This window comes from Mesitornis unicolor, unplaced genomic scaffold, assembly GCF_000695765.1.
Source record: "Mesitornis unicolor isolate BGI_N332 unplaced genomic scaffold, ASM69576v1 scaffold7080, whole genome shotgun sequence".
Lineage (NCBI taxonomy): Eukaryota > Metazoa > Chordata > Aves > Mesitornithiformes > Mesitornithidae > Mesitornis > Mesitornis unicolor.
Genome location: NW_010157494.1, coordinates 2620 through 14112, shown reverse-complemented (window position 1 = coordinate 14112; position 11493 = coordinate 2620). Strand labels below are relative to the sequence as shown.

Below are 11493 nucleotides of genomic sequence, written 5' to 3'. Positions count from 1 at the left end.
GAGGGAGCTGGGGGTTCAAGTGGAGAAGAGGAGGGGAGGGGAGACCTTATCCCCTCTGCAGCTCCTAAAGGAGGGGGTAGCGATGAGGGGTCGGGCTCTGCTCCCCAGGAACAAGCGATGGGATGAGAGGAAATGGCCTCAAGGGGGACGGTGAGGTTGGATCTGAGGGGAAATTCATTCATGGAAAGGGTTCTCAGGAGCTGGAAGGGGCTGCCCAGGGCAGTGGTGGAGTCCCCATCCCTGGAGGGGTTCAATAGACAGGAGATGAGGCACTGACAGATGTGGTTTAGTGAGGGACAGGGCATGGTTGGACTTAATGATCTTAAAGGGCTTCTCCAACCCAAGTGATTCCACAATTCTACGACATTTCAGTGGCAACACCAGGTTCTTGTAAGGAAACGGCCGTGTGCCCTTCTGAGAATCAGCGAGACCAACTTTTCATGGAAGAACTGATGAGCCCCCGTTTGCTGTCCGCCTCTCCCAGATACCTGCTTCCAGCCGTAGAAGTGCATGCTGGTGAGTTTGCCGTAGTTGGGTTCTGCAATGTGGATGTTGAGAGACTGGCTCTGGTCGATGAACGCTCCCCTGTCTGCGGCCATCTTCAGGATCGTCTTCTGGGAGATCTCCCACACGGTTTTGTAGAGCTGCTTCAAGTCATCGGGAATCTCGGGTATATTCTGAAAGGAACAGGAAGAGTTCATCTTTATGAAATGGAATTCTGCACTGACTGCTGAGACTTCAGCAACCCTGACTAGAATGAAAGCTTTCTGTGGCTGAACTCCATCACCGACTCCAAGCACCCTGTACCTGGAAGCACCCGAGCACAGATAAACCGGGACAGGACAGCTTCTTCTGGGGAATCAGAGAGAAAAAAGCTGTTTGCAAACAGGCCTTTATAATCTTTTTTGACAAATGGGAATCCAAACATTTGCAGAATCTGCCTGCAGCAGCACAGCCTGACTCAGTATTTGCTCCAGCAGCAATCAGTGGTGCAGTCCCTGGGACACAGCAGGCTCCAGCAGGAACAAATCACCCCTGCCATCAGACACAATCCCTCAGTTTCCACTGGAGATGCCCATTTTGCAGCTTCTCCTCCCCAGGCTGAGTCACCCGTACCCCGCAGACCTCAAAAGCGCTGCGTGCCAAAGCACCCCCAGCCAGCAGGAACCCTCCCTGGTTTCACCATTCTCACCCGTACCTGGATAGAGCCGTTGTGGGCGATGATTTGGTTTTTCATCTCCTCGTTCCACAGGCCCCTCTCTGTGAGGTCCTTCAACAAGTGCGGGTTCACAACCTGTAGGGGCAAAGGGTAGAGAAGGGAAGTGCTGTGCATCCACTGAGCTACGTGCCCTGCCTGGTTAAACCTTGTACAGCACTGATCAACTCGCACCGAGGTGCAGATGGCCAGACGAGGCCAGAGGGTGAAACAGCAGGGGGAAAAACGTGAGGTACTGCAGAGCAGGAGCTGTCTGCGACCCCTGGCCGGCACCAACCAGGGCTCAATCCATGGGGCAGCCATGGGAGAAGTTATGGGATGAATGTTTAGGGGGGGCAGAACTCCCCTGCGTGAGGAACGCCAAGAGATGCGGAAGGGAGAGGTCTTGACTTACCGGGGCCACGGACCACAACAGGAATTACTAAATAAGGGTATTAACAATCATCAAGCTGGAGTCAGAAGGGGGGAGAACAAAAGAGGTGCAGGCTGTTTATTTGGGAATTAAAATGAGTGAATTTCTGCCTGCTGGCACTGGGGGGTGCACGACCAGCAGCCCCGCAGTCAACCCGCACAGCGGAGCAGGGTAATGAACCCCTCGTTCTGAGCTCACCACATCTGATCTGATGCTGCAGGCAGCAGGAACCGCAGCGCTTTCCCCAGCACCGAGGAGGGGATGAACAGACCAGGCCTCCCCAACAGCCAGGCATTCCCCTGGTCTCCACAGCGCTCTCTGCTAACTCCAGCCTCTGGACCTCAAACTGTCTCCCTCTTTCCTCAATGACAAACCCCTCTGTGTCTGTACAGCTCTCACTCGGTCTCTGCAGTGCTTTACATGCACCTCTTTCCTCAGGACTGACCAACGCAGCACGGTGCTCTGTTACTCTTCCCACAGCAGGCACCTCCCCTCGATAACTGCATCAACCATCACTCATTTAGTAAGAATTCCTGCAGGCCCATCTTGAGGGCTCCTAAAGGCTTTTCCCAAACGAAAACAGCACTTTACAATCCTGCACACTTCACGATGATCGTTGTGGAACACATAAAGCTTACTCCTACAGCACCTAGTGCAGGCTAGATGTTGCTCTGTTGGCCATAACATAAACACCCCACTGAGCTGAGTTACCAAACGTGTGGCCTCCACCTTGTCTTTCTTAGCAGTCAAAATCAAAGACAGGGAAACAGAAAATCTCCTCCTCACAGCTCCCTGCTTACCTGAAACTCTCCTGAGAGGACTCTGCGTGTGTAGATGTTACTGGTGTAGGGCTCGATGGATTCGTTATTGCCCAAGATCTGCGCAGTCGAAGCGGTTGGCATGGGAGAAAGGAGCAGGCTGTTTCTGACCCCGTATCTAGGAACAACAGCCAAGAGTGAGAAAGCCTCAACCAAGTGAAACAAGAGAGAAATGACCCAAGAAGAGCACAGTTTATGTACTGTCTGCACAGAGCTGAGAGGGCCAGCCTAGGAAACTCTCAGCTGGCACCCCAGAAATCTCCGGGTAACCTGCAAGCCCTCACACGACCTGCAGGAAAGAAAGGGAAGCTCCACTAAACTTCGGACGTGGCTCAACATGGAAGCATAACTGAAGTCTTTGCTATGGTCACCTTAGCCAGAGGCTTTCCCAAATTATTTACTCATGAGAAAGGGTGCATAGAAAAAAATGTCAGGCACTGCACAACTCCGCAGCACTGAGGCAAAACCAAAACAGCAGCCCATGAAGAGCCCGAGACCTCTCCACTCATGAGACAGTAGACAAGATTTATTAAAACCAAAAACTGGACCCACACAAATGGAGTAAATTTATTACGGGTCCTTCGTGCTCTAACGATTTCTGTCTTCAGGATGTTGGAGCTGCTTTTCCCTGCCAGCTGGGGAAGGAGGCTATGACTCTGTCTCCCTCAGCAGCACGTCTGATTAACGGGAAGGCAAACCGCTCAGCTGAAGCATCCAAGGTGAAATAAGCGCTCAGCTAAACCAGAGGCGAGCGGGTGGGTTTCCTCTGGCTTGTGAGGACAAAAACGAAAGCAAGCCATGCACAAAGCAGCTCTGAAGAGAGATCTCCTGGCACACACAGGACCATTTTTAGCCTTGCGCCATCTTTCGGTTTCAGTCAGCCAGAACGTATCGAGTTTATTTTACACCTAATAGAAACTGTGCAAGAACACTCACTTCGCAATCTTCTCCTTCAGAGCCTTCCAGTCCCACAGATCAGACGGGGTGACGTTCCACATGTCATACTGAAGAATCTGAGGAACACGGGTGCAGCCCAAATTAGACAGGGAGCCCTTTTATCCACATTTTATACATCAGGTTGTAAATTAACCTGTTACTCCTATTAACTACTCTCTACAATTCAGCCTCAGCCTGTATCATAACCTTACAAACACTCAGTCTTTTAACTGTGCTGGAGGGGGCAGTCAGCACAGGCCGAGTCTCACTTTGCTTTTATCGCTCCCTGCACCTCAGTTTAACTTCGCGTTTCTTACTGCACTTAGGCAGCCAGATGACAGAGGAAAACTCAAGCACCATTTGTACTCTTGCAATATTACCAGCCCAGCTGTTTCCCATCTCCTTCTGCACCAAAGCACAGCCACGTTATTGGCTTTTCACAGCTCCCTGGCACAGGACAGGTCCTGGTACTTACGCCCTTGCTGACAGGAGAACCCTTGTACGTCTCGTAGGGTCCCTGCTCCTTGGCAAGTTCACAGCTGGCTTCCAAAGCACCGTAATAAATGGTCTCAAAAATCTGCTGGTTCAAGCGCTGGGCCTCAGGGCTTTCGAAGGGGTACCGCATCAGGATGAAAGCATCTGCCAGGCCCTGCACGCCGATGCCGATGGGACGATGGCGTCTGTTGGAGCGTTCAGCCTGCACAGCATTCAAAGAGAGCAATTACTTTTAGCAGAACTACACAGAACCACAGGAAAAATAAGGCTGGAAAGGACCTCTGAGAGGAATTTTCATCCGTACCATTGCCTTTTACGGGCCATCCCTCCTGCTGCAACAACCCACCTTCCAATCCTGCCCAGCTCCCCACCGTTTGGTGGGGCAGGAATTGGAGGACCCAGGTTAAGTCTGTTAGAAGCGATCACTGATGTTAATTGCTCAACCTGACAGACAGAGGGCGCTATGGTTTAGAAATGAACGCTAAGCACTTTCTGAAAAAACAACCAAAAAACCCAAAGAAAACAGACCCAGGAATACTCAAACTCAGGCATTCAAAATCGTACACGCTAGGAAAAGTCTGATCCTCAGGTGGTTTGGCTTCACGCTCTGGGTATTTGCCGATTTCCTCCTCCAATGCCCAGCTCTGCCCCTTGCTTTTCTATGTTACTGGAACGCAACAAACCCAGCTCCCTTTCCACTTCAACAAGTACCAACCCTCTCACTTTTCCTCCAGAAGGCAGTCTATGCACCCTCCCCAAAACGCATAAACCAGCCTGGTTTGGGTTGAAGGGACCCCAAACCCCCCCAGTCCAATCCCCATGGGGCCCCACCTCCACCAGCCCAGGCTGCTCCAGGCCCCGTCCAACCTGGCCTTGGGCACTGCCAGGGAGGGGGCACCCACAGCTTCTCTGGGCACCCTGGGCCAGGGCCTCCCCACCTCACAGCCAGGAATTTCTTCCCAAGATCCAGTCTGAATCTCCCCTCTCTCCGTTTGAAACCATCACCCCTCGTCCCATCACTCCATCCCTTGTAAACAGTCCCTATTGCGACAGAACAGGCTCTTGGTCACTGCTCTTGACACACCAGCTCAGCGCAGCACTCACCTCCGGCACAGGGTAGTAGTTGATGTCAATGATTTTGTTCAGGTTTCGGACGATTACTTTAGTGACCTCGGCCAGCTTCTTGAAATCGTACGTATGCTCTGAAGTGACGTACATGTTCAGGGCTATAGAGGCCAAATTACAGACCGCAACCTGTGGAGAAAACGCAGCGAGAACAGGCGCGTCAACAGCACCCCCTGCATAAACACCATCGCAGTTCCACAGCACGCTCTCTATCCAAACTACGTGGACACAAAGACCCAAGCAACCTACGAGGCAGGAAAAATGCACTCCTCACTTCTTAAAGTTGCAAAAAGGGTAACAACAATTCAAAAAGGGGTGGAAAGCGGTATCACCGTAAAAATTCAGTTCTCTGGCCTGGTCAATCCTATTGCCTGCAAGCCCTCCTTACACAGACTAAGCCCAACCACTTCTTGCTACCAGAATCAGCAGCTGATCTCAGTCAGATCCAGACTACATCAGGGCATCTTCATCATCATTTTTAACACTACCATTCCTTCCAACGCCAGGAGAACCGGAAGAAGTCAGGTTTCCCATGCGGTGCAAGCAGGCAAGACGGCTCCCCACCTCTCCAAGACTACTCAGGATTTTATGAATAGGCCAGAGTGCGAGCTAAGGAAGGACAAGTGGCTCAGGCAGCAGAAACTGACACTGGCAGCTACAGCAGCCTCAAGAGCTTCACCGCACTAAAGATCCCTGTGCTGTATCAGTACCAACTCCTTTCTGTGGCCGTCCTTCGCCTTTGCTAGCAATGCTGTGGTCCAAACGCAGCACAGCCACGGAGCACCAAGACTGGGGTGGTACACAGGGAACTTGGGGGAAATTGTTACTGAAATGTAAGTCTGGGGGTAAGAGAGGCATGGTCTTACTAAGTCATCAGCTGAAGAGATGCTTACGTCAGCTGTCAGACACCTAAAGAGCTCACTTCTCCCTCAAGCTTTCAGAGGTTTGCTTTGACGGGCATCTTGTTTGGTACCAAACCATCGGAGGGAGATGGAAAGGAGGGGAAACTCCCCGAGTCAGTGGAAGAGCTGTAAGCACTCGAGTCAAAACGTCCCCAGAATTTCCTTAGGTACCCGTTCCCCTCCCCAGCCAAGAGTCAGGCAAGTTCTACAACAGGAGCAGTCCCAGCTGTCCTAAATGCTACACCTACCTCATCCTTGCTGGTATACTCCACTATTTCTGTACACAGGTTGCTGCTTTTGATGGTCCCCAAGTTCTGCTGATTGCTTTTGCGGTTGCAGGAGTCTTTGTACAGCATGTATGGCGTGCCGGTCTCTGTCTGAGACTCGATGATCGCGTACCAGAGCTGCTGGGCCTTCACCACTCTGCGGACACGGCCTTGCTTCTCATAGCTGCAACAGGGCACACGTTGCTTAACAATCCCCAGGCTCTCCAAAAACAGCAGTGAAAAGACAATCGTAGAATCACATCTGACACAACGTCAGGTTCTCAGGCGAGACCCCATTCGCCAGGACAGTCTTAGCAGCAGGGTACCAACTGTTCTTGTTTAAAGGAAACAGACCCCTCTCACTACAACATCCCACACAACTCGTTCAAAAGCAAGCCGTCGACCACTGTAAGCAGGGATCACTCCAGAATTTCCCTCTAACAAGCTAAAGCAATCGTTCAGACACAACTCTGTCTTGTGCAGGTCACGGTCTGAAGCAAACACTAAGCAGGCGTTCCCCATCTCGGTCCTTTCAGCAATCTGGTAACGGGACGCACTGACCGCTCATGGGCCAACACCACAGACCCGGGCTTGGCTCCCAGGTACCACGCAAGGGCAATTCGGTGAAGGGATCACCACCACCTAACAGCCTACTCACTTTCCTTACCTCTCATACAGTTTCTCAAATTCCTCTCCCCAAACCTCATCGAGGCCAGGACACTCATTTGGACACATCAAGGACCAGTCCTGTAAGAAGGAAAAATATTCAGAGAAAATCTTTAGGCATTAATTCAAGGCATTCCACTTCCTCAGCAGATCCTGCTGTGAACGGGGACACACAAACTATGCTCCCCATCCTGAAAAACTAGGAACCAAGTGCCAGCAGACACGGAGGTGTTCATCAGACCAGTCAGATGCATTTAAGTTACAAGAACATTTATGACCAAACAGCATTTTTAGCCTTGAAACGACTGGTTCTCAAGACAGAACCCACTTTAAAGCAAATACAAGCAGTCACACGAAGACCAATCGACTGAAAAGATTTTGGAGCTTTAAGGAAACTTCAGAATAAAAACTTAGCGTAACAGTATCAGTATCAGTGTGAGAGTCCTGGGCTGCAAGATCAGGCACTGAAGCAAAGTGTCCCACTGGAGTTTTCCAACTCTGATCTCCACCTGCACAGCCCAGTTCTCAACTGGGGAGCAGCAGCTCCCATGCTGCCGGGGTGGTGGCTCTGCAGCCCCTCGAGAACTCCCATCCAGGGCTGTTTGGCTGTTATCAGACCCATTCTGCACCCACCGAGCTCCTTACCTGGTTGGTTTCCACTCGCTTCATGAAGAGATCAGGAATCCAGAGGGCAAAGAAGAGGTCCCTGGCTCGCTGCTCTTCTTTCCCAGTGTTCTTCTTTAAGTCAAGAAACTCAAAGATGTCCAAATGCCACGGCTCCAGGTAGATGGCAAAAGCCCCAGGTCTCTGATACATAAAACACAGTCGAGATCAGAACAAACTGCCCTTGAAAATAAACCCCCCTGCACTGCTCCTGAGCGTGCACAATACCCTAAACTAACTGCAGCTTAGCTTTATAGTCCTGCTAAGGCCATTTCGAGGGGCTTTCTTGTGTTACTGCTGCTCTCACTTATTGGAACTGGGCCACATTACAAGTCCCAGACTATCAATAAACATTATTTGGTACCAAAAATGTATGTCCTCCGTGTAAACAGGAGCTTGACAAATCTTGGATGTGCTTTACTGTGTCATGCCTCCACTGACCTCTGGACTATCCAAAGACAAAGGATACAGATCAGGAAGCTTTCTACGGTCTTAAACTTTAATTCAGGGCATTCACAGAGTGACTAATAACCAGTGCAAGGGGCTGATCTAACACGAGCACATTGTGCACCAAACCTATACCAAAAGATAAATCTGCACGAGAAAGGAGAACACCAGAACACCAACAAGAATGGGGAAAAAGTCTGATTTTAACTATGTGTCACCTACAACCCCTCCATCAGCTGACTGATGTTACTGGGTCAAGCTTTTGTAGCTGTGGAACCTCCCTCTGGCGCGAGGTTCCCTCCTCGACCCTAATTTAACAGAAAGCCAGTACCTTGTTTCCACCTTGATCCACGTAACGGGCAGTGTTGTTGTAGACCCTCAGCATTGGGACGAGCCCGTTGGAATTCCCATTTGTCTGCAAAGGCACAGGAAAACCATCAGTACTGAAAAGCCTGCAGAGACGGCCCTACGTTTTCCGTACGTCTTCCAGCAGCCTGCAAAACCCTCACGCGGACAGCAAAGAACTGAGCACCCCGATCAGTCTCTGGCAGTCCCTTCCCTCGTCTATTTTTTAAATAGACTAAAACACATGTATCAGCTACCGACCCCAGGGTTAATAAAATGTACCTCCTAACTTCTTTTCTCTACATTTCGTAACCTGGAGGCTTGCAGAGGTTACATACACTGTGACAGAAAGAACCCAAACCCAAACACACATCCACCGATGATCACGAGCAGTCAGACATACAGAAAAAAGGGCCCATGTGGAAGTCTCTGAGCACATTCCTAGGTTGCTAAGACATGAATAAGTCAGAATTGTCTGGTCAAACAGTGGAATAAGATCCTCTTTTTGGAAGGACTCCTATTAGGAAGCCAAAACACCAAGGAAAACAAACCTTTTTGCCTTAAAGCGTTGATTTGGCCACTGAAATGTGGACATTTCCTGAAAGCAGGAGGCTGACCTCTGCTGGGAACACCATCTGCACACCTACCCCAGCAATGTAGCTGCCCGTGGCTCGGATACAGCTCACAGCAAGGCCAATCCCACCAGCAGACTTGGAGATGAGCGCGCACTGCTTGAGAGTGTCGTAGATCCCCTCGATGCTGTCGTCCTTCATGCACAGCAGGAAACAACTGATGGAAACAGAGAGTTTTAGCATGCAAAGATTCCAACAACAAAAGCCAAGAAGCATTTCACCAGGGCTGCAGAAAAACAAGGGTAAACACTGCATCTTTAACGCGCTATGCAAAGCCAATAAATGAAGCAAAACCATGGGTTTCAGAAACAGCACGAGCAACAGTCGTATTACTGATACCTGTGCTAGCAAAGCAAAACATTCTTAAAATCCTGTCAGTTATGCTTGCTGCTTTCAGTGTACTCTAGAAAACAATTACCAGGACTCACTCTGTAACCTACAGAAGGCGATGCACGTAAGGAACTTTAGACAGCCACGTCAACATTTCACAGAATCACAGAACGTCAGGGATTGGAAGGGACCTCCAAAGCTCATCCAGTCCAATCCCCCTGCCGGAGCAGGAACACCCAGATGAGGTTACACAGGAAGGCGTCCAGGCGGGTTTTGAATGTCTGCAGAGAAGGAGACTCCACAACCTCTCTGGGCAGCCTGGGCCAGGGCTCTGTCACCCTCACTGACAAGAAGTTTCTTCTCCAATTGAAGTGGAACCTCCTGTGTTCCAGTTTGTGTCCGTTACCCCTTGTCCTATCGTTGTTTGTCACCGAGAAGAGCCTGGCTCCATCCTCGTGACACTCACCTTTAAATATTTATAAACATGAATGAGGTCTCCCCTCAGTCTCCTCTTCTGCAAACTAAAGAGCCCCAGCTCCCTCAGCCGCTCCTCAGAAGGGAGATGCTCCACTCCCTCCATCATCTTTGTAGCCCTACACTGGACTCTCTCCAGCAGTTCCTGTCCTTCTTGACCTGAGGGGCCCAGAACTGGACACAATATTGCAGATGTGGTCTCACCAGGGCAGAGTAGAGGGGCAGGAGAACCTCTCTGCCCTACAACCACCCCCCTCCTGATACACCCCAGGATGGCATTGGCCTTCTTGGCCACAAGGGCACAGTGCTGGCTCATGGTCATCCTGCTGGCCACCAGGACACCCAGGTCCCTTTCCCCTACGCTGCTCTCTAATAGGTCATTCCCCAATTTCTACTGGAACCTGGGGTAAAAAAAACAAAAAAACCTTCCAGTGGCTTTAGCAGCTTACAGAAACCTGTGTATTCTTCCCCAAAGATTACACTCAGTATCAAGTTAAATCTGACCGCAGCTTCTCAAAACCTCAAAAACCAACCACACAAACACAGCTACTACCTTTACAAGCTGTGAAAGCATCCCATTCAAACAGACCCGACCCCCCAAAACCTCATCGTGGTCCAGTTAACACCTGCAGGCAAAAGTACCTGGAGAGCTGAGGCCGGTTGGTGCCTGCGTTGAACAGCGTGGGGGAGGCGTGGGTAAACCACCTCTCGGACAGCAGGTTGTACGTTTCGATGGCGGCGTCGATGTCGTTTTTGTGGATGCCCACGGATACCCTCATCAGCATGTGCTGCGGACGCTCAGCGACTACACACAGGGAGCAAAGGGGAGAAAAGAACGTCAGCGCGCTGCTGCCGCCGAGTGCGGACGCAGAGGTCACAGCACTGACTACGACCAACACGCGACGGGCCACTGGAGAGCCAGTTTTCACAGAGCCAGAACAATTCAGGTTGGAAGGAACCCCGGGAGGTCTCCAGTCCAACCTCCTGCTCAAGGAAAGGGCGCACTTTAAGCTGATACAGACAGTTCTTACCTTTTGAGTTGATCTTCAGCAAGTAGGAGCGCTCCAGAGTCTTTAAAAAGAGAGAAAGCATTTCAGTAGATGTGCAGATTTCAATTAAAAAATAAATCCTATGAACCCCAAACTCGAGCATCTTCATGCTCCTGTATCCCAGGCTTCAACAGAAGCGCAAACCCTGCACTCCACTGCTCCCCTCGCTAACGGTGTAGGATATTAGGTGGCTAATGACTGAGAAAAACCCAGAAGCCCACGGCACAACTGCAACACCAAGGACTCCACGCTTTGGACTACGGAGCACTCAGCCACGAGACTCAAACCCTCTCAAACCACAGTGCATTAAGGCTGGAAGCCAAGGGAGTGCTTGCTCTCCACAAAACCCCATCCCTCCTTAACCTGTTATTAGTTCTGCTACGATAATGCTTCCCAAACAGCTGTGTCACAACCCGCAGCGCTGGCTGTGCAACACACAAGGATGGGAGGCCCACAACTACCGCAGACACCTTTCAGGCTGGTGCCTAAGGGATGACAGCAGCAATTACAGGACAGGTCAGGAACTGCGTATCTACACGCCTACAGAAACACACACAGTCCTTCAGGGTACCCCCTTTCCATCCTGTCCACGCCACCTCCACAGCTCTGCTCTTTACACACCCTGCCTGTTTCCTCGCTGTTTCCCCAAACCAGAAGGCTCCACATGAGGTGTGCTGGCATGCAGCCCCCAGATCTTACAGAGACTCACAGGAGCCA

At 50.8% G+C, this 11493-nt stretch overlaps 1 protein-coding gene across 1 annotated transcript in view; it reads right to left on the bottom strand.

Annotated features, from left to right (window-relative positions):
- Positions 1-488: 488 nt before the first annotated feature.
- The window catches only part of RRM1 (ribonucleotide reductase M1), a gene marked incomplete at both ends in the record, with an annotated part of 13071 nt that continues 2066 nt past the window's right edge, over positions 489-11493 (bottom strand). Inside the window, 13 exons of the mRNA XM_010180204.1 lie at positions 489-677; positions 1199-1294; positions 2429-2564; positions 3383-3459; positions 3858-4079; positions 4982-5131; positions 6153-6354; positions 6838-6917; positions 7482-7643; positions 8278-8361; positions 8939-9080; positions 10370-10532; positions 10759-10798. Of these exons, the coding sequence (XP_010178506.1) occupies positions 489-677; positions 1199-1294; positions 2429-2564; positions 3383-3459; positions 3858-4079; positions 4982-5131; positions 6153-6354; positions 6838-6917; positions 7482-7643; positions 8278-8361; positions 8939-9080; positions 10370-10532; positions 10759-10798 (1743 nt within the window). The remainder of the gene's footprint in view (positions 678-1198; positions 1295-2428; positions 2565-3382; positions 3460-3857; positions 4080-4981; positions 5132-6152; positions 6355-6837; positions 6918-7481; positions 7644-8277; positions 8362-8938; positions 9081-10369; positions 10533-10758; positions 10799-11493) is intronic.